The sequence below is a fragment of the Choloepus didactylus genome, chromosome 3 (assembly GCF_015220235.1).
Source record: "Choloepus didactylus isolate mChoDid1 chromosome 3, mChoDid1.pri, whole genome shotgun sequence".
Taxonomy (NCBI): Eukaryota; Metazoa; Chordata; class Mammalia; order Pilosa; family Megalonychidae; genus Choloepus; species Choloepus didactylus.
In genome coordinates this window covers 222,871,299-222,898,609 of record NC_051309.1, presented here as the reverse complement: position 1 = coordinate 222,898,609, position 27,311 = coordinate 222,871,299, and the positions used below count along the sequence as shown (strand labels likewise).

General features: G+C 47.8%; 1 protein-coding gene across 1 annotated transcript in view; it reads left to right on the top strand.

Moving 5' to 3' along the window:
- The first annotated feature begins 484 nt into the window (after positions 1-484).
- FGFR1 (fibroblast growth factor receptor 1) overlaps positions 485-27,311 on the top strand; it is a 52,201-nt gene continuing 25,374 nt past the window's right edge. The window contains 2 exon segments of the mRNA XM_037831390.1: positions 485-617; positions 8,277-8,455. Coding sequence (XP_037687318.1) covers positions 8,365-8,455 — 91 coding nt within the window. The 5' untranslated portion in view covers positions 485-617; positions 8,277-8,364.

The following is a 27,311-nucleotide window of genomic DNA, read 5'->3' as shown; positions in this document are numbered from 1 at the left end:
GAGCGCTCCTGCGGGCACTGGTGCGGCGGCCTCCGTAGGAGCAAGCGACAAACGGGACCCCGAGCCCTGGTCCGGCCGCACCCGCAGTGCGCCGAGGAGCCCGGGCCGTGCCCGGGAGCTGGGGCGGCCACGTCTGGACGGGACCGAGACCCTGCTTAGCGCATTGCGGCTCCCTCGCCTTCCCCAGCCTCTAGCGCGCCCCGCAGCTGGAAAACCCAAGCCGAGACCGAGGACTTTTCTCCCGTCCGAGTGGCGCCCAGTAGAGCGCACCGTTACCAGGGCTGCAGTAGGGCGCGCCGGCGGGCCGGGGCACCCGCAGGACGATGGAGCCGGGTCTGCCAGAAGCGTGAGCTGCCGCCGCCGGGTTCGGAGGACTCGGGGCACGGGGTCTGGGGACCCCGGGAGGCGGACGGGAGCCCTCCCCACCCCCGCCCCGCCTCCGGGACACCAGCTTCGGCTCCATTGTTCCCGCCCGGGCTGGAAGCGCCGAACCCCGAGCGCCGCCCGGGTCCGAGCGCCGGCCGGGGCCAGCGGGTCGGAGCAGGGGACGCGGGCGCCGGCCCGTCCGCACAAGCCACGGCGGACTCTCCAGAGGCGGCACCGCAGCGCCGGGTGAGGTAAGAGCCGCGGCACCCCCCAGATCCGGGGCAGGGCTTGGAGTCCCGAGCGGCCCCCGGCGCTTGGAGCCTCCTAGCTGCGCGCTTCCCCCGTCGCAGCCCAGTCGGGGCCGGCGCCTCCTTCCCCTCGCTCTCCGCCCTCCTCCACCTTCCGGCGCTCTCTCCTTCCCCAGCCTCCTGCACCCCGCTTTTGTCCGCCCGCCCTCCCCTATGCCGGCGTCGCCCTCTGCGCCCCCTCCCCAACGCTTGTCCTGCCGCCCAACTTTTCCGCCAACTCGCGCTCCGGAGCGGGCGAGACGGCGGCGGCGGCGGCCCCGCGGTGAGTGCCGGGAGGGACAGAGTGGGAGCAAAGGCGGCGGCGGCCCTCGGGTCTCCACCGCCTGGGTAGCGAGGTGGCGAGTGCGCGCGCCCGTGAGTGTGTGTGTGTGTGTGTTGCATTCCACTCCATCTCTTTTGGGTCCCCTCGTGGTAACACCCCAATCTAGCAGGTAGCTCTGGCGCGAGCGCTGCCAATCCGGGATATTCCTAAGTCTTTTTTCACCCCCCGGGAAGTCTGGGGTCGAGGTTGGGGGTGGGTAGGGGCATGAAGAAGGAAGGCAGAGGGGGTTGGCTTAGCGTCTCTCGGAACAGGTTTTAAGGAGGTGGCGTCACCAAATGACTGGATATCTGCTTTAGTGGAGGGTGAGGGAGGAATTCCGGGTTCCAGAAGGGCTTATCTTCTCCTCAGTCCCTCTCAGACGGGGTCGGAAGTTTGGAGAAGGGCGAGGGCGCCCGGCGGGTGATGTTTAATCCCCAGTATGGGCTATGGGGGGAGGGGAATGTTGCGTTCCAACCCGGTTCTCGGGGGTGGGGGAAGGGATGAGGGTACTGTCCGGTGGGCTCGGTCGGCCACTCGGCCTGTGGCTCTCTGCTCTCCTCTCCCCACTTCTCTTATGCTTAGGGAGGGGAGAAGAGCGGGGGAGACCCCTCACTGCCCGAGGAATTTACTGACGTGATAGATGGGGCTCATACAACACACACACCCCATGAAAGCAGCCAGATACCTTTTTTGAGGGGTAGGGGTGAAGCCATTCTGTCCTTTCGGGGTCCAGAAGCTATAAGCCCATTTTAAGAACATTTCTGCGGTGTCTTTCTACTCCAGCACTTTTTTCCCCCATTTTCCAGATGTAGCAGTCGCATCTGGTTCCGTTTCACACCACACGGGTACACCGCAGCCATATTATTAGCATCCCTCTTCCCCCCCCCCCCCCCCGTTAAAACTCGGTTCTTCAACTTGTTCTTTAAAATTTCTTGAAACTTGGGGATGAGGCATCGGGATTTGGGGAGAAAAGAAAGTTCCCTTGGATCTCAAGCCATTTCGGCTTCCAACTTATTTATTTTTCTGCTGCCGCTCGGTGGGTGGTGCTTTCGAGACTGTGCGGAAAAGAGACGTCGTGGGAGAGGGGGCCACGGTTTTAGGGGATGACACTTGCCAACAGTCCATCTGCCTCTTGGACCGTGGGTCTGACCCAGAGTTGGTTCTGACGGATGTTTCCGGAACAAAAGCAGTGCACCGTCTTCTTTTCGGTTAGCGCTTGTGTCCCAAACGCGCCTATCCCGGGCCGCCCCTTCGGTGGCGGACACGCGTCCCTTTCTTTTCCCGGTGCGCAGCGGCCGGGGCATGTATGGGGAGGTTGCTCTTAAGGAGTTATTGGGGCCGCAGCCCCCGGAAACTTAAGTGGGATGTTTCACCGTTTGACTATTGGGCTACAGGTTTGAACGCGGGGGTTGGCTTGTCGAGTTGTGGTTGTTTTGTTTGTTTGTTTCCTTTGGGGTAGAAAAGCAGTGCCTTCTGGCCCAAAGTTGAGAGCGGGTGGGGAAGAGTTGGTCTCTCTCTCACCCTCTCCTTTCCAGGCCCTTTCAAATTGAAAACACTTCTCTGGTTTCCTTCTTTGGGGCAGTAGTTTGGAAGGCTGTAATGAAATCGCACTTTCTCTAGACATGGTAATTAAGGTGACTGTTTCCTCCGCAGATGTGCCCTGCCCTTTGCACCTCCGGACCGGCGCTTTTTTTGGAATCCCATCTAAATTGTAGAACCTTAGCCTGGAGACTGAGCAGAAAGTGGCCATTTTCCCCTTTGTCCCAGCCTCCTGGTTTCCTCCCAGAGGCTTGTTTAAACGCCAAGTTTAAAGTAGCTGAGCCCCGTGGGACGTGCCTCCGTCTGGCTAATTACCCCGAACCTGGGTCGTCTCCCTTCCTTTCAGTGCCATTGCTGACCGCCTGCCCCCGTAGCCTCCCTAGTGACTTTTTTACAGATTTCCCCGCACTTAGTTGGGAGACGCTCCAGAGCGGCTGCTGGCCCTCAAGAGTTCAGAGTTCAGGTTGTTTGGGGACTGGGAGGCTACCGGAACTTGGCCCCAGCTGGGATGGTTGTGTGCTTGGTGACATGCTTGGTGAAAAATCTGTTGCACTGACTCTTAGTCATAGCTAAGTGTCAGCTTCTGAGGGAAAATCGTCCTGTTAGAGAGCCGTTTGGACACACGTGCTTTAACTGCTCATTTTCACTATGCTGGCAGATATGCCCATTTTGGGGCATCTAATCCCTGGGGATTTGGACCAGGTGGGAACCCTCTCACTTCCTGTGTCTCCAAAGGAGACTTAGCGTGCTGCTTTTCCTTGGCCCCTGGCTCTGGAGGATGGTAGAAATTTCCATCCGGTGCTCCTTGAATACCAAGTGACGCAGAGGCACAGGAAGAAATGGAGGAGCGTGGCAGAGGCTATTGTCTTCCAACTTAAGGGAGAGGATTAGAAAACATCCAGGCATCATCCTTAAGCCTGGGCTAGCCTTATTCCTGGTAGACTCTAGCGGGCAGAAAAACTGAACTGAGCATTGGGGTAGGCAGACTCCAACCATGGAGATGAAGGAAAATTCGTGGGTTTTTTCCTTTTGGTTGTGTGCTTTTTGTTTGCTTCACTGTTTCTTGTGGGTATTGACCTGAAACAAGACTGCTAAGATAGGTGATGTGCTCATGTGTGCTTTGGGTTTTAACATCCACCCTTTTCTGGATGCTTTCGTCTTGCCTCCATATTTAATCTCTTCCATCAAAATGGCTGTTGGTACTCCAGTGAGTTAAAGAGCTTCCTTAGAAAGTTTGAGCCTGTTGCTTGCTGCTGGGGGAAAAGGAGATAGAATTGATTCAGGCTTGTTCTGAAAGGCCCTCAAATCACTTGAGATGTGTTTAATTTCCTCTTGGGAAGTTTGTCTTGCATTTGTCTCCCCAAGAGCTTTGTAAAAGGTCTGAATGTGGCAGGGACTGGTGGGAGTCCAGATGCAGCACTTTAAAGAAGATTCTGGTGTTTCCAGAGAGGATTAAATACCAGACTTTCGCTGGGCTATTTGCCTTCCCCAAGATTACATCTACCTTAAACAGAAATTCTTTCCTTACTACCCTCCCCAACCCCTCACACAGTTAAAGAAGTTGTGTTGCTGCCCCCCTTAATAAATAGCACTCACTCGTATGAACAACAAAACGAGTAAGGTGTTGTTCTACTTTGTACCTATTCCTAACTCCCAAGGACATTTGGACCCTTTTTTTTTTGTTTTACAGAGACTCAAAATAGGAAAAAAATAGCATTTTCCTTTGGCCAACTAAAATTTTGCAAGCTGAGCTGCATAACTTTTTAAAAATGCTTATTAAGTACTTGCCTTGCCACTCCCCAACAGTGAGTAGAGAATGCTTACTTCTGGGAAAAGTGACCATTTCCGTTAAGAAGTAAGTCTTATTTCCATCTAATTAATGTTTTGGTGTTACTTCCTCAATTCTGAGTAATCAAGATGTCTACAGAATTTCCTGGTTGGTAGTCCTCAGACTGGAGGAGAGGGTACTGGCCATTGCGTTTCTTTGGTATTCTCAACTTCTTGAAGAGTATATCAGTTTCTTCTCAGTCAACTTTTTTTTTCTTTCATTCATTTATTCATCCAGTTAAACATATGTCAGTGTCCACTGTACGTGTGTTAGGTGCTGAGGGTTTTAACAAAGGTTAGTCAGGCACAGACCCTGCTCTTAAGGACCTTGCAATTCCATAGGGAGAGAACAGAGGCACAAATAAGCAGCATCGTGTGAGAAGGGCTAGGGTGTTTTATAAATTCAGCTAGAAGGACGGAGCAAGGCTTTCGGAAGCCCCAGCTTCTTAGGGTGATCTGTTGAGGAAGGAGGAAGGGCAAAGAAGAAACACTTGCCCACAGGCATTGAGGTTGTCTAGGCTGTGCTGCCCGATGGGAATAGAACGTGAGGCTCATAATTTTAAGTAAAAAGAAATGTGAAATACATTTTAAATTAATTAATTGGTTTTTTTCCTTTTACATTTGGATAGTATATTTGATTTAAGCTAACATATCAAAAATGTTGTCATTTGAACATGGAAATCAATAAAATCAATATAAGAAGTATTAATACAGTCTTTACATTTTTTCATACCAAGTTTTAAAAATCCAGTATCTATTTTACATGTATAGCACATCTCAGTCTGAACCAGCCACATTTCCAGTGCTTAATAGCCACTGTATGGGACAGCCAGACCTAGAGTAATAGGTATGAAGATGACTGGTGAGAATTACCTTTGGAAAGGTAGGAAGTTTGTGTCCTTCTGCCACCAATTACCAAACTCTCCTGAGCATGCTATCAAGCACAATGCTTATAAATCCTTACATGTGATTAGTTCTTTAGAGAGGAGGGGGCAGGTGCTTTCAGCCACATTGCCATCTGACCTTCACACCATCTATGATGTAGGCAGGGCAAATATTTTAGTCCCTTCCAAGGTGGGAAACTGAGGCTCAGAAAGGTTAAGTGACTGTCCCAGGGTGGTAGGGTCATAAATGGAAGAGCAAGAATTCATTGGTTATTCTCCAGATAACAGAAGCTTGACCTTGAACTCATCCTGGGCTGGTTTTCCTCACATCTTTTTTTTGAACAAGAAGATCTGATGGTCACAGAATTTTTAACTCTTAGGATTTAGGAGAGATGGACAGTCATATGGTACAGCCCCCTGCTTTCTCACCAGATACCATCTCCATCTTACACTTGATTAGCACTTAGAGAGGGGAGACCGGGCACTGTTACCCACCTGCCCATTTGACCTTCATAACCACCTGTGATGTAAGCAGGGCAAATATTTGCACCCCTCTGACAAGTGGCGTGTTCCCCACTTCCTTCCTTAGTGAGGACGTCTGCACCCAGGTGGAATGGGGCTGCATGTCTCAGGGACCTGACCAGTATGGAGAGACTGAGGGTAGGGTTGGCTGCAGGGCATCTGAGGAAGCTGCTGTGATACCTGCCAGGTCCAGGGGCACATCTGTCAAGCAGTGAAGGCAGGGGACTATTCCTAAGGAATCTTCAGAAGTCACTGATAAGTAGAATGAGAAGAAGATGAGGTAAAGGAGGAGGTAAAGGAGCAGCCGCCAGGGTCCCAGACAGAATGGGGAATAGCTGTGTCACTGCATCTTGTTGGTGGCATGGAGAGCCCACCCACTTACCAGGTGCCTGGAGGCTGGGTTTCTTAGCATACTTTGTTTTACAGATGTGGAATTTAAGAGCCAGAGAAATTGGTGAGGCTTTTCCACCTTTTTTGGGAATGAGCAGGAGGGAAGCTGCCGGATTAGTTTGAAATGCATTGATCACCAAGCTGAAAGAGGTCGGTCTGCAGCCAGCCCATGCCTGAGAGGAGGTGGGCAGGCTTTTCAGGGACAGAGGGCCGAGTGGCAATGGCAGCTGCTGGCCTGCTACCTTCGAAACCCAGTTTGAGCATCTAAAAGATGAAACCACCCTGTCCCATGGGATTCTCAAAACTCATTCATTGCTCTGGCGAGTCCTGTGGCATTTAGTTCTCTTAGTCACGTGCACCTGTCGGTTAGGGATGTTGTGAAGTGTGGGGCGTGGTTAAGGATGTCCTCGTGCAAGCGTCACTTGTGTGGCAGGCCTGCGTTGGTGCCCCATCCTACATCCTTGACGACACATCTGTGGTCTGGTTCCAAGATTCTTTCATTTGGCCAAAGGAATTACCCGATTCTTGCTTACAAGCTGCATGTCCTTGGGCAAAGCACTGAACCTCTGAGACTCAGTTTTTCCATTACTTAAAGGGAAATACTAATTCCTATCCGCCCATAAGTTGATGATGAAGAATAATTGTTTTGTTTAATGTTCAGTACATGCCTGGCACATGGTAATATTCAGTAAACCTGAGTTCCAGCCTGTCTTATCTGGTCCTTTTCCTAAATTTAGAAAAAATGCAACAGATATGTTTACTTCTCCTTTGATTCAAAATCATTAAACATTTTCCTGCAAACCCTGGGAGGGAGCTAGTGGCCGTGCATGCGCACTCCTGCTGGCGAGCACATGTGAACAAAGCCAAGAATGCACGGGTTTGCTGCCAGCCAGGGCTGACTCACTTGCGAGGGGCCCAGGCTGCTCCAGGGGAGGCAGGGCTGATGCACCACATTCGGGCACGTTCCGGAGAAGTGGATTCTTTGAATAGCTCCGGTGGTCCCCTGAGGCCTTAGGGCAGAAGCCACCCAGAGGACAGAGATGTTCACCCCCATGTAGCGCAAACAGTGCCCAGGCACTTGCTGAATGTTGGGCAGCAGGGATCTGTTCCTTAAGGCCCTAGGAAGTTGCTTTACATTTTACTTCAGACCTGAGGAGGATAAAGTGCTGCCAGATCCACGTTTTTAACTGGGACTGGCATGAGCAAGTTTTTGAGTCAGTCCTTGCAGGAGCCCTGACTCTTCAGTGCGACCTCTTCTCCCTACTGCTGGATTCACTTCTGTCGAACATGAGCTGGCACCTTTCTGCAGCAGAGAGGAGAACTGGATCCGTGTCGTGGTTCTCCCCTCTGAGGCTCTTTTTAAGTAGTTGGTAAGGGTTGTGTTTCATCTGTGAGGGAGGCTGGTAGAACTAGAGATCTTTGATTAGTACTGTTTTAGAGGGTGTTCCGGTTTGCTAGAGCCGCCGTTATGCAAAATACTGGAAATGGATTGGCTTTTATAAAGGGAATATATTAGGTCACAGATTTACAGTTCCAAGGCCATAGAACCCTTGGAGATCGTTTGTTTCAGCTTCCTCTTTGCACAGGTCCAGAGAGGTTCAGCATCCTGCTTACATCACACAGCTACTTAGAATCCAAACTAAGACCGGAACCAAGGCCTCTCGTTTCCTAACCTTCCACTCTTTCTATATTTCTTTATTTCTCTTTCTTCCCCATTACCGAAGGGATTGGTTTGCACTGGACTGAGGGAAGTCTTATACTGCGGAGGTCGGCATGCTTAAATCTCCTGCAAGTCCACTATACTCTGTAAAGTCCTTGCACACAAAGGGGCTGAATTCTTGGGACTGTCACAAGGCTTGGGGCTTGTATCCTGGAGAACTTCATGATGGTTTTCCCAAGCAAGGGAAATAGCTCTAGACATTTTTTTTGGAAGAAAGAGTTGTAGAATTGGAATAAAACACCCTTTAAATTAAGTCCTGTAGCCTTTAATTCAACATTGGTATAGGACGACAATTCTCTCTGCCATAAGGAGCACACTATTGCTTCAAGCACCCTTCCAGACAGTGTGACCTGCTTTGCTTTGTTTCATGCCTTCCCCATCTCAGACCCTCCTAACTCTGTGGTTTCTTCTATCCCCAGAGTCAGCTTGAGAAGGAAGATCAAGCTCAAGGTGGAGTCTCCATGGAGGCGTGGAGCCCTGTCCCCAACCTCTAAGTGCAGAACTGGGATGTGGAGCTGGAAGTGCCTCCTCTTCTGGGCTGTGCTGGTCACAGCCACACTCTGCACCGCCAGGCCGGCCCCGACCTTGCCCGAACAAGGTAAGGCCAGGGCAGAGGGGCAGCCCAGATGGCCGGTCCTTGGAAGCAGGGCAGGCTGGGGCAGGGTGATGCGGTCGACTGGGAAGCTCCATCCCAGGTGGAGAAAAGGGCTCCCTTCCTTTAGGAGGGACTCCTCACTTACTTGAGCTGGTCTGGGTCTGGTTATAAACATAACCAACTTTGTCAAAGGTTGGGTTCACCAAAGTTGGTAATAGCCATTTGCCAGGGATTACGTGTTCATGCTTTAGAAAAGAATGTCTGATTGCAACCTCGAGTTGGCTCTCTGACCTAGGATATATATAAAGTGGGATTGGGGGTGGAATGGGGAGTGAGTGACTTATGAGTTTGGATTTAGAACTTGGATCAGACCACAGGGGATCTTGTAGGATGTGGGGGCTGGGTGAAGACATCTTTCTTGCTTCTAGGAAATTGTTCCAAAGACACACGCTCTGTAAGGGTCGGCAGTCATGGCCACGTGCCTGCCATTTTGCACTCCTTGACCATGTCTCGTGGGCTGTTTGGGGGTAGGCTGAGCAGTTTGTTTTGGATATGTACTGTTTGAGGGACTTTGAAGAGATGGAGAACCAGGGAGTATTGCAGGGCTTGGCTCTGGCAGTTACGGCTTGTTGGAAATTCAGAGATGGTTAGTAATGGGAAGGACTTGCCTCACTGCTCATGGGATTTGCTTGGGTTGTGAAAATACCTCATGGAAACTGCAGGTGCTACACACCTGGTGGCTTTCTACAGTCTGTATAAACTAATATTTGGGCATTTCTCCTGCCAAAGGGCAGTGCTAGCTCATGACTGTATGGCTGGCCCCATAAACAGAGAAGCTTGGACAACGGAGGGGAAAGGCTTGGGTATGAACACAAGATGGCAGCTGCATTTAAACGGCTGTCCAGCTAGGATGTCAGAGCCTGTTGGGGTGATGAATGAGGAGTGAGAATAAGGTGTCCACTTTTATGGTGGTGGGAGGAAGTAGGGAAGGGTTGTGAGACTTTCTAGAAGGTACAAAGGCTGGAGCAGGAAGATATTGTTTCATTGAGTCACTGAACTGAAGGCAAGACCTGAACTAGAATGTGCTTGAGACCCAAAGTGGGAAGACACCATCTGCCCACAGGGAGCTTACCATCTGGTAGGGAAGAGACAAGTAGAGATAACTAAATACAAGGTAAATGGTGTTTAAACCTCACAGTGGAGTTATAACAAAATGCAGGAGGAATGCAGAAGAAGAGGGGAGCAGAGGGCATCTGAGATGGGTCTCGAGGGGTGGGGAGGGTTTTGAAAGGGGGGAATAAAGGGCATTCCAAGGTACTGAGGCAGGATGGGTGAGGTGTATGGAGAATGAGTGGCCAGTGAGTATAGGACAGTGGGAAATAACGCCTGGAACAATTTCATTAAGTTAGCTTATGGAAAGCCTTACCTAAATAGGTGGATGCTGGGAAACATGAAAAAGTTTTGAGTAGGTAGTGAGACAATACAGATTTCAGAAGGTTAATCTGGCATCTGAATTTGGGTGAATGGGAGAGAGAAATCTGGTGGTCCTGTGTTTGAATCTTGGTCCACCACTTGCTAGCTTTGCTTAAACACACTGAACTTTGGTTTGCTCTTCTGTAATATGGGACAATAACAAAGGATTAAATGAGGTAATCCAGATAAAGTACTTAGGTGTAAAGCGTTGGTAGTTTTTACTGCTGTTGTCACTAGGTAGAAGGTTGTTTCGATTTCTAGCTAGAAGAAGTGAGGGTATGAACTACCATGGGACTAGAAAGGAAGGGAACAATAGTAGCAACGCTGTAGAAATAGAATCTATCTGTTTAAATAGGTTGAATGTCAACTCTGGGTGACTAGAGACAAAGATGATGGGAGAGTAAAGGGAGTGAGTTAAGGTGGGCAGTGTATGAGGGGTAGAGATGATTTCTGTCAGCGACTGTGTCGACGGAGATAAAGGAGTCCAAAAGCGATGCGGGTTTGAACAAGGGTTGGGAATATGAATTTACGATGGACCAAAAAACTTTTTCCAGCAAACTCTTCTACAGCCCAAGACTGGAGGGTAAAGAAAGTGAGCAGTTTGGGTCTGGGGGCTGGTGCCTGAGGCCGATGATGGGGGAGGTCGTTGAAGCTGCTGGTTGTGGATCCAGACTGGGAAAGGAAGCCAGGGGACAGTGGTCCACACGGGGAAGGTGGAGTTAAACGGCTGAAGGTCACGGTGAGGACAAAGCTCAGGCTCCAGAACAGGAGGGAGCAGGTAGGAGAGGGGTGTGCAGTCTGTTGGGAGAAGGAGGCTGTGTGTCCCTGAAGACTGAAGTCAGACTGCCATTTTTTTTCAAAGAACAACTCAGTCGAGGAATAGTTCACTTACTATGACATACACCAATTTTACATGTACAGTTTGATGTGTTTTGACAAATGTACACATCCCTGTAACTACCACCTCAGTTAAGATAAAGAACATCTCCATCATCCTAAAAACTTCCCTCCTGCCCCTTTGCAATAAGTCTCCCTCACTACTCGCTCCAGCCAACCACTGGTCTACTTTCTGCTTCTAGCTTAGTTTTGCCTGTTCTAGAATTTCATATAAGTGGAAGCATCCAGAATGTACTGACTTCTGTTCAACAGAACGTTTTTGAGATCCATGTTGTTGCATGTGGCCATAGTCGGTCCCTTCTCATTGCTGAGTAGTATTCCACTGTGTAGATATACTTCAATTTGTCTATCCATTCACACGTTGACGGACATTCGGGTTAGCAATTTTGGCTATTAAGAGCAAAACTGCTCCTAAAACTTGCATACAAGTCTGTGTGGGCCTAGGTTTTCTCTTGACTCCCTTGGTTTTGATTCTGACTCCACTTATTACTGACTATTGGCTTTTAGGAAGGTTCCTTGACTTCTCTGTGCCTCTATAAGATATACTGAATGGTACTGTGAACAGTTGAATGTACGCTATGTATGGCTGCGTGGTATGTGAATATATCTCAATAAAAATGAATTTAAAAAAAAGAAAAAAGATATATTGATAATGAATATCAAATGAGAATGCATGTAAAGCTCTTAGGACAGAGCCTGGTGCATAGGCAGGGAGTAATCAGTAGCAGTTGTTTGGTACATTTTCCTGGGACCCCAGAGGGACACTAACAGGGTGCGGGATGTGTTTTCTATGGGCATGCAGAAATGGAAAGCCATTAGACTTGGACAACAAGTCCCAATTCTCTGTTTGGTTGCATAAGTCCCTCTCTTGCTGTGGCACTTTCACATAGCTTATTATCCCTTGTGGGCCTTTGGACAGAAGAACGCATGCCCTGCCCTCTTCAGAGAACTGTTGTGTAGTTTTAAGAGCAAATCTTTCTTCATGCTTGCTAAACTCTAAGGTATCTTACAAGTGTGAAATATTGTTGTATAATCTTGGCCCGGCTGATTATTAAGTTATGTCGGTGCTGCTGTCCTCAAAAAAGATTATAGTCAACTTGGAAAGGGTTTGTCTGAAAGTTTGAAGCAAACTGCCGAAAGACCTCGCTCACACTGAGAGGTTTTCCCGTTAGAAGGGCTTCACTGTGGTTTTGTGTGAGTTGGAAGCCCCTCCCCCAGTTTAATGCAAGGCTAGCACTTTGCAAATGCTCCTAAGGGAGTGGGGAGGGCCTGCAGTTTCTGGCTGTCACTGGAAAGTTTATTTAATAAGGGTTCCAGGAAAACCAGCCTCCCTCCCTACCCCCCTCTCCTTCCCCCTTTCTAGTTTGGGATCTCACTGAGTCTTAAGCTTGTTTCAGATCAGGCTCTGAGGGAGGGAGTTTGTGTAGATGGCATAAGCTGGTTCATGGGCCTAGGGGTAGGTGCCCCTTAAAAAAAAAATTGGCACCAACTGGAAAGAAATTTTGAGCTTGAAGAGGGTGGATTCTGTAAATGTTTTTCTCTCTTAGAATAAGACTTTGGGACAAGCAAGTGGGTGAATCTGAAACTGCCTGCAGGCCCACTTCCCCCAGTTGGGAAGTGAGGGTTGTGCCCCCTTTTCAGCAGTAACGTGGGCTTAACGCCCCAGACCCCCGTGATAGAGGGGCTGGGTTGTGTGACTTGCCATCTCCAAATACTTGCCCACATGCTCAGAAACCTGCAACTAATAAGCAATTTAATGGGCTGGGGTTTTATGGCTCCTCCCATCCACCCAGATTTGAAGGAGGGAGAGAGGTTGCACTTAATGGAAAAGCCGCACGTTTCCATTTCTGGCTGCAAGCCCCCTGGATGCCATGCACCACAAAGCAGGGCTTTGTCTTTGCATTCCACAGAAACCTGCATCCGTGGGGGAGAGAGGCTGCAAGGGGCGCCAGACCCTCAGCCCCAGCCTCAAGTTGTAGGGCCCTGGCTCTCCCAGGCAGACTCTCTCCAGCCCCCCAGGAATCCTGGAGCTACCACAGGGGTACACATTTCAGCCCAGCCTCAGCAAGACCCTCAAGTAGATACCAGGTTGCCCCACTAGCAGAGTCATGTGCTGCAAGCCCGATTGGCATGGCCTCAGGATCACATATGGGAGAGAGCCCCACCCCCATCCCCGACCCAACATAATCTTGTCCTGTTGGCTTCTAACTCACACTGGGTGGGAAGAGGAACGTCTTCCCCCTCAGCCACAGGGTGAGTGGAAATATGCCATGCAGAAGGTGAGAACAAGGGTGGAGGATTTAGGCCTGCAGAAGTCCAGAAGTTGCTTGGCCACCAGGTTTCCCCAGAGGCTCTGCTCCGTCCCAGATCTCTGTCCCCAGAGGGGGTGGCCCCAGAGCAGGGTGGGGGCAAAGAGGAGCCAACTCTCCTCTCTGTGAGAGAATGCGAGCGAAGGGTGCTCAGTGTCCTGCTTGACCACACTGGGGCTGTGTTCTTGGCTCTGGCTTCTGCATTGCTACACCATTAGCTTCACTGATTTTCCACTCTGGCGTTGCCAGCCAGCTCCCCGAAGTCAGGGAGGAGGAATTTCTCAGGGAAGAACAAATGGCTGCCCGGAGCCCTCGCAGAGGGTGGGGGAGGGGAGGGACCCCAGCAAAAAATCAGACTGATCTGGTCGCCTGGTTCTTTGACTACTTGTAGGTGGGGATGGGGGCCAGGAACTGGGGAGAGAGTGTCTGGGATTCTTTCGCAGCCTGTGGCCCCAGCATGGAGGTGGGTCAGCAGGGCTCAGCCAGGGTGCTTGCCCTGGCCAGGCGAGAAGCAGTGAATGATGACTTATGTCTGGGGCGGTGATGGATGGCCTGGGGAGAAGTGAGTTCTGGGGAGTCATTATCCTCGAGGGCGAGGTCTGGGGTCAGAGAACCTGACCAGCAGCTGCGCCCTGTTTTTCCAGTGCCTCATTCCATGGGGGCCGCTGGGGGCCTCCAGCATACCCTGTAGACACCACCTTTGCCTCCTGCTCCTTGCCTGAAGCCTGGAAATGAGACAACTGTTTCCTTGCTGACCAGGGAAAGTCCAGCTGCTCTGGCTCTACTGGTCTCCTGAATTCAGCTTCCCTGGCCTTGCTATTTGTTCATTCTGGAGAGACGGCTCGTTCACAGGGTAATCACAAACATTCTCTTTCTGCTTCCCACCCCCAAGTGATGGAGCTCCCTGGGCTCTGACGGGCCTGGGGTTAGTCCCAAACCATTTCCTCTTCTCAGGAGATGCCTTCTAGAATCTGGGCTGTTCTAACAACAGGAGCTTGTTCTGACTTCCGGGTCGTGACAGCCCGGTGTGGGGACAGTGGCCTGAACCTGCAGTGGTAGGCAGCCAGCATAGCACCCCAGCTCCTACTCTGAGAGTTCTTTCCTGGTTCTCGACTCATTTGACTGTCACCTGTCTGCTTGCCTTCATTTAAAGGTTTGTGCCCTGCAGACTGGGGGAGGCTGGGAAGAAGGCTTTGTCCAGTTAGTTCTTGGCACCGAAAGGGATCTGCTCTGGCAGAGCTTGAAACTCAATGCTCTTCCCTTATCCCCACATGTTGTGGCTTGGCCAAGACTCCTGTGATGGGTTGTGCAAAAGGAGGTGACCGCTGGGGCAGCAGGCCCTGCCATTTGAGTGAATGGGCCTGTGTTTCCCAGGCCCTGATGTGTAGGCGCATTGAGCCCAAAGTGAATATAGGGTCAAGGAGTTCACCAAAGAGTGGACTTAGTGGTTATGAGCTTGGGCAGAGAGAGAGGTTTAAAAAACATCAACACTGACGTTTTAAATAATTAATCAACAAAGAAAGGTGAATTCCGAGTTTAGCCCTTCCTCACTTTTCTCCAGGATCGAAAGCTAGTTTCTGGCTAATGGTTCCTTCACTGATCATTCATTCACTGTTTCTTCTTCCTTTCATTTCTTTCATAAATGACCATTGTTTATCCTAGTTCCTTAGCCCAAAAAGTCCTTCCCTGTCCTTTTCTCTTTTTTGTAATTCCTACCCATTCTTTTAGGCTTAGCTTAAGGGCTGCCTCCCTCTTGAAGCCTTCCTTTGTCTCCAAATTAATCACTCCTCTTCTTTCTTTGTAACTGCTAATTTAGCCTAATGTAAGGCTTTTCTCTGCCTTACATTATATGGATTTTAAAAAAAAATTGGTTTCCTCCAATAGAAGGATCAAAAAGAATATTTTTTATTGTCCTTTTAAAACATGGAAGTTCATCATAGAAAATTTAATCCAAAAGTAATCACTGTTAACTGTGAATCTCTTGACTTTTTTTTTTTTTTTTTTTGCATTTATATAAATTTGACTTTTCAGAATTGGGATTTATACTATATATACTGATTTTTAACTTAAATATGTATTTATTACCATTCAGGGAAAACTTTTTCATCATGCTTAATACATTCCATTGTATAACTGTACAGACTATATTTACTCACTCCTCTACTTTCGCGCATTTAGGATATTTTCAGTAGTTTCCACTGCAGCGAGCATACTTTGACAAATAAAATTTGCTTATTTATCCAGGAGTATTTACGTTTTCAAAGTTTTGACAATATAGTGCCAAACTGTACCAGTAAAAGTCTTTTAAAATAATAATAAATGCTATTCAGTGCATCTTCACATTCTGCGCATGCTACATTCTTACATCTTTACAACAATCCCATGACCATATTCCTAGGAGGAAACTGAGGTTTGGGAGCTAAGTAATTTGTCTAAGTTCATACAACCAATCAGTGGAGGTTGGACCTAGGATTCCAGCTCAAGTAGGTCTGATGCCAGTGCTTAATTCACTGTATTTCACTACCTCCCTGTATCAGATTGGGGTGCTCCACAAAATTCAGGTAGACCAGAATTTGAACTTAAACATTGCTGGGTCCTGGTTTCCCCTGCCTTCCTGGGCTGGTGTGTGTGTAATGGGGGTCAGGGGGCAGGTGCCATTTCTTGTGTAACATTCTGCTCTTTACTGTGACATCAGGCACTGGCCATCGGTCTGTGAGCTGCCCTAATGAAAGTAGCTCCCTGGCCTCAAGTAACCAATAGAACAAAACCCCATTGAGGTGCCTTTCCCACTGAAGCCAGAGATGACTCATAAATGATTCCCAAAATGTTAGCCACCACACTTGAGTTTTCAGTGCAGTTCACACATGTTTGAGAGAGGTGGAGCCATTATTTTTAAAAAAAAAACAAAAACAAAAACAAACGAAATGCAAAAAAAGAAAAGAATGTTTGGTTTTTCATAGTGTTTACGTGTAACAGATTAATGCTTTTAACAAAAATATATATTGGAATATAATTGGGCTAGTCATAGAATGGTTACAAGATGTACAACATATATTTATTTGTGGTCCTCTGTTTGTAGTGTGCCCAAGGATAGAACACAGTGAATATAATTAACACCACTGACTTGTATACTTGAAAGGGGTTAAAATGGGAAATTTTGTGTTGTATCTGTTACCAGAATAATAAAAAAATAGAACTGTACAACACAAAGAGTGAACCTTAATGTAAACTATGGACTATAGTTAATAATATGATTTTTGTTCATCAGTTGTAACAAAAGTACCACACTAATGCAAATTATTAATAGTAGGAAAAACTAAGGACTTTATCAAGAAAGTAAAAATACAGCCTACAAAATGGGAGAAAATATTTGGAAATCATGTATCTGATAAGAGTTTAATATACAGAAAATACAAAGAACTTGTACAACTCAACAAGAAGACACATGACCCAATTTAAAAATGAGAAAAAGACTTGAATAGACATTTCCCCAAAGAATATATATAAATGGACACTAAGCACATGAAAAGATGCCCAAAGTCATTAGCCATGAGGGAAATGAAAATCAAAACCATAATGAGATACCATCTCAGAGCCATCAAAGAATGGCTGTTTAACAAAATGGAAAATAATAAGTTTTAGAAGGATGTGGAGAACAGGAACACTATACTTTGTTGGTGGGAATGTAAAATGGCATAGCCACTGTGAAAAAGAGTTTGGCATTCCTTGGAAAGTTAAGCATGGAATTACCACGTGACCTAGCAATCCCACTTCTAAGTATATACCCCGAAGAGTTGAAAGCAGGGACTGGTACAGACATTTGCTCACCGATGTTCATAGCAGCATTACTCACAATTGCCAAATGTGGAAGCAACCCAAGTGCCCACCAACCAATGAATGGATAAACACAACCTGTTATACGCATACAGTGGAATATTATTTGGCCATAAAAATGAGTGAAGTTCTGATATATTCGACAACATGGATGAACCCTGAAGACATGATATTGAGTGAAATAAGCCATACACAAAAGGACAAATATTCTGTAATCTCACTCGTGAAATAATTAGAATATGCAAATTCATAGAGACAAAAAGTAGATTACAGATTACCAGGGGCAGGGGGGGTTGGGGAATGGGGAGTAAATGTTTAATGGGTACAGAGTTTCTGTTTGGGGTGATAGAATAATTTTGGTAATGGGTGATGTGATAGCACAACACCATGAAAGTAACACTGAATTGTATATTTGAAAAGGGAAATTTTAGGTTGTATTTAAATTAACACACACACACACACAACCATAGAATTGTACCACACAAAGAATGAACCCTAAGAATGAACCCTAATGTAATCAGTGGGCTAAAGTTAATAGCATAATTATAATAATGATGTTTCATCAATTGTAACGGAAGTACCACACTGATACAAAAATGTTAATAATAGGGAAAACTGCATGTGAGAGGAGAGTATATGGGAACTCGGTGCTTCCTGCATGACTTTACTGTAAACCTACAACTGCTCTAACAATAAAAGAAAGTCTTGGAGGCCCTTCGTGAATGTGAAGCCCAGGACAAATGCCATCCCTACCCACACCCTCACCATGGGATAGGTCCAGCCCAGGCCAAGTTGTTTCACTGGAATACGTGAATACCATAAATGAAGTGTCATTTCAATGTTATAGCAAATAAAGATATTAAACGCAGGTTCCAAAGGCATCTGAAACTGCAGGGGACAGCCTCTTTCCCAAAGGGGAGTTGGGGGGAGGAACCAATTGACCCTCATTTGTGGGCCATGAGGGACAAGGGCTTTATTTTATCTGTTGTTCACTCCAGCACTTGGAATAATGTTTGTGTATAGTAGGTGCTCAGTTAATACTTTTTGAATAAATGAGTGAATGCATACATACACAGGCAAAAAACCATTTATTTTCTTTTCAAAAAGAGAAACCTCAGTTTTCTTAAAAATGGGAACAGGAATAAAACCTTTTCAGTAGTAATTCCATATTGTCATTAGGTAAGGAAAACGGTGTGAAACAGTTATTGTTACCACATATTGAGCTCTTATAGTATCTGATGCCATGGTTGTCAGATTTCAGCAGTGGCGGAATCACCTGGAGAGTTTGTGAAAACACCTATTGCAGGGCTCCACTTGAGAGCAGTTTGTGGTTTTAACAGTATGTCAGTTTGAATGTATTATGTCCCCCCAAACACCCTTATCTTTGATGCAGTCTTGTGTGGGCAGATGTATCCATGTTGATTAGATTGTAATTCTTTGAGTGTTTCCATGGAGATGTGACCCACCCAACTGTAGGTGATAACTGATTAGATACTTTCCATGGAGGTGTGGCCCCACCCATTCAACTTGGGCCTTGATTAGTTTACCTAGAACACTATATAAGCTCAGACAGAAGGAGCAAGCTTGCTACAGCCAAGAGGGACACTTTGAAGAACACACAGGAGTTGAGAGAGGAGCTGCAGCTTACAGAGACATTTTGGAGATGGCCTTTGAAAGCAGACTTTTGCTCCGGAGAAGCTAAGAGAGGACAAATGCCCGAAGAACAATTAAAAATGACATTTTTGAGGAGCTGCAGCCTAGAGAGAAATGTCCTGGGTGAATGCCATTTTGAAACCAAACTCTGGTGCCTTCCCAGCTAACAGAGGTTTTCTGGATGCCATTGGCCTATCCTTTGGTCTAGGTACCTCCTTACCTTGGACACTTTATGCCCTTAAGAGTGTAACTTTGTAACCAAAGAAACCCCCTTTATAAAAGCCAGTCCATTTCTGGTGTTTTGCAAAAGGGCAGCATTAGCAAACTGGAACCGATTTTGGTACCAGGAGGGGGGTGCTGCCATGTTTGCAAATACCAAACATGTTGGAATGGCTTTTTAAATGGACAAGGGGAAGATTCTGGAAGAATTGTGAAAAGCTTGAAAGAAAAGACCTAAATTGCTTTGAAGAGACTGTTTGTGGAAATATGGACTCGAAAGATACTTCTGATGATGCCTTGAGCAGAAATGATGACTGTGTCATTACCAACTGGACAGAAGGCAATCCTTGTTTTAAAGTGGCAGAGAATTTGGCAAAATTGAGCCCTGGTGCTGGATCAAAGGCAGAGTTTGAAAGTGACAACCTGGGATACTTGGCTGAAGAGATTTTGAAGCTAAAAGTTGAAATGAACCCTGGCTTCTCCTTGCAGCTTATAGTAAAATGAGAGAGGAGAGGGATAAGCTGAGAAATGAACTCTTGGGTACAAAGAAACCAGAAACTGATAGTTTGGAAAATTCAGGGCTTCCAGAGAGTGAGACCCACATAAGGATTTAACCAAACATGGAACCCGACCACCATTTCACTACAAGCCAGGATTGGAGACAGAGTTATCCAGAAAGGATCTGCAGATAGTCCTATTGTCTGATGGCTTTGACCCCTGTGTGCATCACACCAAGCCAGTGAGATTTTTGAGAGAATTGTATAGCTGGAGCCACGGCCAGTATGGACTGGAGGGGATAGAGGAACAAATTGAAGGAAAAATGTCTTCAAAGACAGAGGCCATGGAGATTGAGGTCTGGGGTCAAGAAGTCTCGGGCAGGGAGAACGGAAGAGACCACGCATGTGGAAAGGGTGAATTTGCCCCAGAGGTCGAGGATGGGCCTTCTGCCTCAATGCTCAGGAAGAGTGCTGCCACCCCAGGCCTCAGAGAGGGTGGAGCACATTCCCCAGGGATTGGGGAGAGCCTGACCTCCACCCCACTGTTCTGAAGGGGTTGAGCGTGTGTCCCGGAGTTGGGAGAGAGTTCGGGTGGCACCCCAGTGTTTGAGGAGGGTGGGGCCGAGAAGGTGGTCTCCCCAGTGCGTGGATATGTTGGAGCACTCACCCCAGCGTTTGGAGAGAAGGCAGCTGCCGTGTAGGAAAGTGTGGAACTGCCTCTCTCTCAAGGCCCAAGGATATCATTGGAACAATGTCTCTCAGACTTTGAAATCTAATGGCGTTTGCCCTGTGGGTTTTAGGAACTGTTTTGGTCCCTTAAACCCTGTTTACCTTTCAATTTCTCCTTATGGCAATGGGAATGTTGATCCTGTGAGTGTCCCTCCTTTGTGTATTGAAAACAGATAACTTGTTCTAAGTTTCACAGGTCCACAGCCAGAGGGGAATTTTGCTCTTGGACAGTCCATGCTTGTAATTGATTTTGATGGGATCTTGTGCTTACGTATTGTTACTAAAATGATTTAAGTTTTTGTGATACTATGATTGGGATGAATGTATTTTGTATATGGAAAGATCATGTCATTTTGGGGTCCAGGGGGTGGAATGTGCCAGTTTGAATGTATTATTTCCCCCCCAAACACCATTATCTTTGATGCAGTCTTGTGTGGGCAGATGTATCAGTGTTGATTAGATTGTAATTCTTTAAGTGTTTTCATGGAGATGCGACCCACCCAACTATGGGTGGTAACTCTGGTTGGATAATTTCCATGGAAGTGTGGCCCTGCCCATTCATCTTGGGCCTTGATTAGTTTACTAGAACACTATATAAGCCCAGACAGAAGGAGCAAGCTTGCTACAGCCAAGAGGGACACTTTGAAGAACGCACTGGAACTGAGAGAGGAGCTGCAGCTTACAGAGACACTTTGGAAATGGCCTTTGAAAGCAGACTTTTGCTCTGGAGAAGCTAAGAGAGGACAAATGCTTCATGGGCAACTACAAGTGACATTTCTGAGGAGCTGCAGCCTAGAGAGGAACGTCCTGGGTGAATGCCATTTTGAAACCAGAACTCTGAAGCAGACACCAGCCACGTGCCTTCCCAGCTAACAGAAGTTTTCCAGACTCCATTGGCCATTCTCCAGTGAAGGTACCCAGTTGTTGATGTGTTACCTTGGACACTTTGTAGCCTTAAGACTATAACTGTGTAACCAAATAAACCCCCCTTTATAAATGCCAATCCATTTCTGGTGTTTTGCAAAAGGGCAGCATTAGCAAACCGGAACAAACAGGTTCCCAGGGAATGCTGATGCTGTCCGGGAACCATACTTTGACAATCTCTGCTATAAATTAATTCTCACCCCCGAAAAAGCCTATAAAGTTAGTATTATTATTTCCATATAACAGATTAGGAAACTGAGTCAGAGAGGTTAAAAAAAAATAAACTTGCCAAGGGTAAACAGCTAATAAACAGTGGAGCTGGAGTTCAGACTCAGGACTGTTACCAATTCTTCAAGCTCTCAGCCCTCTCCTGGCGGCTGGGAGTGGGGACGAGGAAGGTGGGAGGAGGCTGGCTCCCTTTGCCTTGGAGGGCTGGGGGAAGGAGAGGAAGCATAGGGAGTTGGACTACAATCTCAGAAGCTTTCCTTGGAAGTAAGGAGCTCCTCTTCAGGGAGCACCCTGCTGTTGCTTCACTGAAGCTTTGGACTTTAAGTCAATTATCACAACCTCTGGAATGCTGATTAGCTCTCTTGACATTTAGAAGGGTCCTTTTGCATTCCGAAATCTCTGGTCCTTTATTGTCCAACTTCAGGGTTTACTTTTGGAATTAAGGTTTATTTTTGTTAGGTTTTAGGCATTAGCTTTTGAACCCTAGAAGAGTCAGGTTCCTTTAAAGTTATTTCCCTAGCTAGTTCTCAGGGGTTAATTTATCATTAGCATCAAAAAAAGAGAGAGAAATCCTTCAAGAATACGTGGGCTCACAGCTTTTCACCAGTCAAAGCTTTCTCATGGCGTCTTCCTTACTCACTGATCTGAGGCTTCTTAAGGAAAATTAAATTGAGGGCCCTTCCCTTCCCTCCCACCAGAGGGAGCTCTGTGCTGAGGGGCAAGGGGACAATGGTAGGGGGATATCAGTGAGTTATGCCCCTAGATCTAGTGGGGCCCAGTTGAAACATGGAATATTGGTTAGAGCAGGTAGGGTTCTAGAGCTTGTCTAGAGCCTGTTAGCACCCCCATTACACATTTGTTGAACCGGGCTGACACTTGCCCAGGGTCAGCCAGTTAGTGTCAGGGCCAATGGAACTAGACCCCCATCCCCTGATTTCCACTCAGATGCTCTCTCCACTGCATCCAGCAAATTACAAGCACCCATGGCTCAAGAAGAGTTTGGGACTGGGATTTAAATAGTTTTTTTTTTACTAGTGCTCTGTTTTCCCTTACCTTAGGACATCTGGAATGTTGACCTAGGGCAATAGGTATTCTCGCCCCTGGGATTCCAGCTAAGGAGCCCTGAGAGTAGATACTTCCTTTAGTTTCCTCCAGGGTGCTGGTCCTGCTTCCTCCACCTGCTGCACAACCATGTCCTTTTAGTTTCTTAAAATAGGACCAAAATGAAAGAGGAGTGAATAAGTGGTACATGGATGGATGGGATATCAGTGAAGCAAGCTTCTCTGTGGACCTTTGCCATCCTGGAAACCTGTGGAACAGAGCAGTGGTCCCAGAATTTTAGGCTTCATGGGCCAGGAAAATTTCCAAAAACGTTTGAGAACCCAGCATAGGTTTAACTTACAACACTGCCCAATACCGTTACCTTTTCAGTTTAAAAGAATGTTTTATTGCCTTTACTCTCATAATGGAAAAAAAAGGGACATTTCTTGGCATTGAAAAAATGTAACTTTAAGAAGAAACTATTCCTTTCCCCACTGTGCAGTGGGCTGGGTGAAGCCTCCCTATGCAGGGGTGCTACAAACCAGACTTTGCAGTCCAGCAATGAGACTGGAACAGGGAGGGAGGGCAGCAGGCTCATTGGGGCGCTGAGAGCCCTGAAGAATTGTCTCGAGCAGTCATTGCAGTTTGGGGGGCAAGGGAGGCCAAAAGGCAAATTCTGAAACAGCTGAAGCCTCTACTAATTCATCAGCAAATTTAAGGGGCGGCAACTTTCCTGCCCGGCTGCTGGCTTTTCCTTCCCCAAACAAGCTCTGCTGGAGCACTGAGGAGGGAAGAGGCCCCCGAGAAGGGCCGGGAGTGGGGGGAAGGGCAAGACATTCTTTTCTTTAAGGAACCTGACCGGACTGTAAGGTCAGAGCGCAGCGGAGAGTGGGAGCTGCAGGGTTACCTCGTCCGCGTCGATTCTGCTCCCACTGCTCCCTCCCCCCACTCTTAATGATCTTTCCATTACAGAACCCAGACCAGGAAGTGCATGACAGGTCGCAGCTGCAGACACATGGCTGGGAGGCCTGGGCTCGGGGCCAGCGGTGGGAGGGTCTGAACTCCCCATCCAGCAGCAGGACCCCTACACGCTCACGCACACACACATATACACACTCTGCTCCAGCCAGCGTGCTCAGTTTTCCCCTACAACTTACTGGAGCGTATTATTACCAACAATATGTGTTATAACAGTTGGTAGCCAATTGTCCTTCTGCTTTGACTTGTGGACGTGATTTTTAATGAAGGCAGAAGCCCCTTCCAGAATGCCTTGATCTCTCCAGTTTACAGCCCACATAAGTGATCCTTTACGGGGTTTGAGGTTCCTTGTCGAAGGTTTTCATTGTTGAGCAGAGACTTGGGCTCCTTTTACTAAAATAGAACCCAGCTCATATGGCCTCAGAAGCTGCCCAGGTGTGTAGGGGAGTTGCCGGGTGCGGTTTTAATGCCTGAAAGATGGTGTCATTCTGTCAAAATGCCAGGTTCAGAACATGGTTTGGGAGAAGTCTAAATGCCAGAGCCTGGGCTTTGCAAACACACAGACCTCGGTTCACATTCTCACTGCGTTGAGTCCCCCTTCCAGTCTTCCTTGGGGATGACGCCTTCCACATACAAGTTACTCAGGAAAGGTTGATTTAGCCTACTCTGTCTTAGGGTGCAGTTGTCATACAGGAGTTACTGTCTCCACCGCCAGCTGTGTTGTTGGCTTTCTTCCCTGAATCTGCCAAGGCTAGATTCTTCCTGGTGCCAAATGTGAAATGGTGACACAAACTTCTAGGAACTGTGGGCTTAGCCTGCCATTCCCGGTAGCTGCAGGGATCTACCTTTGCTCCACTTGGGTGAGTAGATTAAGCTTCCTGCAAGTCTTCAGTGCACTTTCTTCTTCCCAGAGCAATTCTTTAAATAGGAGGGAGAGAAGGAAAGCCCGTTAGGAATAGTTTGGGGAACTGGATGGCACCAGTGTAAGCTTCTCGGTTCTGTCCATAGTGCATTGGTAAACCTTTGGGGTAAAGGTTTTGGCTGGGGAAAGAGGGAGGAAGGGAAGTTGATTCTAAAACAACTCCTGGGCACATTCCTTTGTTAATCACTTAATTACAGTCCTGCCCAGTTGTGGGGCGGGGGTGTTGGAGGATGCTGGTGCTGATTCGGGCACGGAGACTCCAGCCCCAGACCCGGTCCCGCCAGCACGCGCGCAGGGCCCGACCGCTGCGTCCTGGCGCTCCCGAGCGGGGCTGTCTCTGCGCGCGGAGGGCGGCCCGGCACCGGGGAGCTGATTGCGGGCGCGTCGCGGGGTCCCGGCCGCAGCCTGGGCCAGCGCAGGCGGCCCCGCACCAAATTACAGTGACGAGGGGGGACGCACAAAAGCCCCCAATATTTTTTTTAAATTAAAAAAAAACAAAACAAAACCGCGGCGCCAAGCCCCCGGGCTGCTGAATGGCGCCGGCTTCCTGTCGGGATTAGCCCGGGCGGCCTGGGCCTGCGCGCGCGCCTTTCTCCTCAGGAAATACCTCCGGTAAGCCCCGGTGGGGTCCCCATGGCAACGCGCGGGAGGACCCGCTGGCAGCGGCCATTCAGCCCGCCATTGTCCCGCCGCCCCCTTTGTTGTGAGCTTTATTGCGGCCCCTCCGGCAAACACAGCAGTTTGCACCGTTTTGTCAGGCTGAATGTGGAGTTTTTACATTTTAATGGGCTCTTCGGGCAGTAGCCATTTGCATGCAAAATGTTCCTTCCTACTCCTTTCCCTTTTTCTATTTAAAAAAAAAAAAAAAAAACCCTACACTCCAAATCCCCCGGGTCGAAGGACCAGCGAATACTGCTGGGTGAGGGTGTGGGACCTTGCTAATTGATTTTGTATTCCTGTTTCCCCCCACCCCACAAAGGTTTGCTCCCCATTTCTGCAAGCTGCCCTCGTTTCTTGGGGGCTCCGTTTGAGTTCAGGAAGTTGCAAACCCTTAGGGCTCTCTCTCTGCACCCCAACCCTTGTAGTTCTTACCCGGGATGTTAGTTCTTACTCGGGGTTTTGGTGAGATCCCTCCCACTCTGGCCTGGCCTTGCCAGACTAAAGTAAGTTTTCAGTTCCATTTCAAAGCCAAAATAACGTAATAAAAAACCTCTGCAGAGGGCTCCCAGAGCCCTGCTGTGCTGTTCTGTGTTTCTTTTAAGTTGCTTTCAAAGCCACCCTGAGTTCCTCCCCCACCCACAATTGCTCCCTCATTTATCTCTGGGGAGTTTGCGTCAAGACTGTAAACATTCCTGGACCACCAGTTCCCCCATGTTCTTTCAGAGGATGGCTTTTCTCTCCTGATTTTCTTCACCCAGAAATCTGAAATCAGAAGGAGTTCGTGGGAATGGCAGAAAACACTACTCTGGCATCTGGATATTTTGTTGAGAGGCTGGTTACTCAAGCCTTAAAGCCTTTGGAGTATGGAAATGCAGATGACACTGTTTCCCACTGTAGAGGGTAGATAAGATGTATGCTTATGGGTCTACCGGTTGGCAAGGCGACATGAATAAGTGCCAGATAAAGCCATGGAAATCTGTAAGTCCTGGGGAAAGCACAGTAAGAACGAGATGAAGGTAGGTAGTTGGGGGAGTCTTAGAAGAGTGAGTTTTAAGGTTGAGGGAAGTGATGGAGATGATTGCTTGTTGGAGAGAAAGGCGTTTCAGAAGCCAAGTCCCTTGGAGGGAGGGGAGAGAAAGCAAAATATAAGGGACAATGAGGATATTGGTTTGCCTGAAGAGGTAGAATCAGGAGACTGGGAAGACGTGGTGGAGGAGGGGAGGTAGACAAGAGGCTCCAGATTCTGGAGGAGGAGGAAATAAACTGAGGCTCTCACAGAGTGTGAGGGGATGGGATGCAGAGTACAGATGTATGTGGAGGGGTCAGGGGAGGATGGCTGATGAGGAGAACTGGCCCAAGGGGAGGGGAGGGTCAACCAGCCCAGCCCCTTTGCCTAATGTCCTTAATCTTCTCAGTGGAGTCCGACAGGGGTCATCAGAGGTCATCTGCTGTAAGCTGTCATCAAGGGTGAGGGGCATGAGAAGAGAGCAGGTGTCAGATGACTGGTGGGGGTCACTTCTCTGCTGCCCTGCCTCACTGCAGTGATTGGCCTATAGGGTGCTGGGAGAAAAGCCCTTTGGAGGGCCCCAGGACCCTGCAGACCCAGGTTCTAGAGCCATCGCCAACCCCGATTTTGTGACTTTGAGAGAAGTCTCTCAACCACCATTTTTCCCTTTTTTAAATGGGATAGAACATGAATAACATGAACACAAATAAACATGCCTTGCAAAGTATAAAGTTCTGTACCAAAATAAGGCATTGGTTTTAGTTCTGTCTTCTGCTATCACAGTGCATAGCCCCCTTCCCCCTATTTCCTTACCTGCCACATATAGATGATCATACCTCTTTACTTTAAAAAGCAGACAAGCATGGCCAGGAACGTGCATTGGTAAGTTCAAAGCACTATATTAAAGGTGGTGGCTGTGATATGAGCCATGGGGCGGAGGAAGTTGAGAGGACAGGGAGGGAGGATACCGCCAAAGTGACCAGCTTTAGAATCCCGTGAGAAGAGGTAGGGTTAGGGGTCATTAAGCAGGACCAATGGGCTGAAGAAAAAGGGTTCAGGTCACTTATTGGAAGTTAATGACTACAAAGACATTGAGGATAGAGGCTCCCCCTCAAAGTGGTGGAGCTGAACTCCAAACGTGGATTCTGGAGAGCTAGGGCCTAGGTTGGAATCCCAGCTCTGCCATTTGCTTACTATGTATGCAGTCTTGGACAAGTAGGGAACCTCTTTGTGCCTCAGTTTCTCCTCTATAATGGGGATAGTAGTAGTTACTACCTCAAGAGTCATTGTGAGGATTAAATGAGTTAACATATGCAAAGCATCATGCTAGGCATATAGTAAATTTTCTCATTCATAAGAGATAATGGTAGTTTAAACATCATAAGGTTTTGAGGATTAAACGAGATAGTCATTTAAAGCTAACGGCTTTGTACACTATAGGGGATATAGTAAGATGCCATATATATATATGTCATTATTAGTATGACCA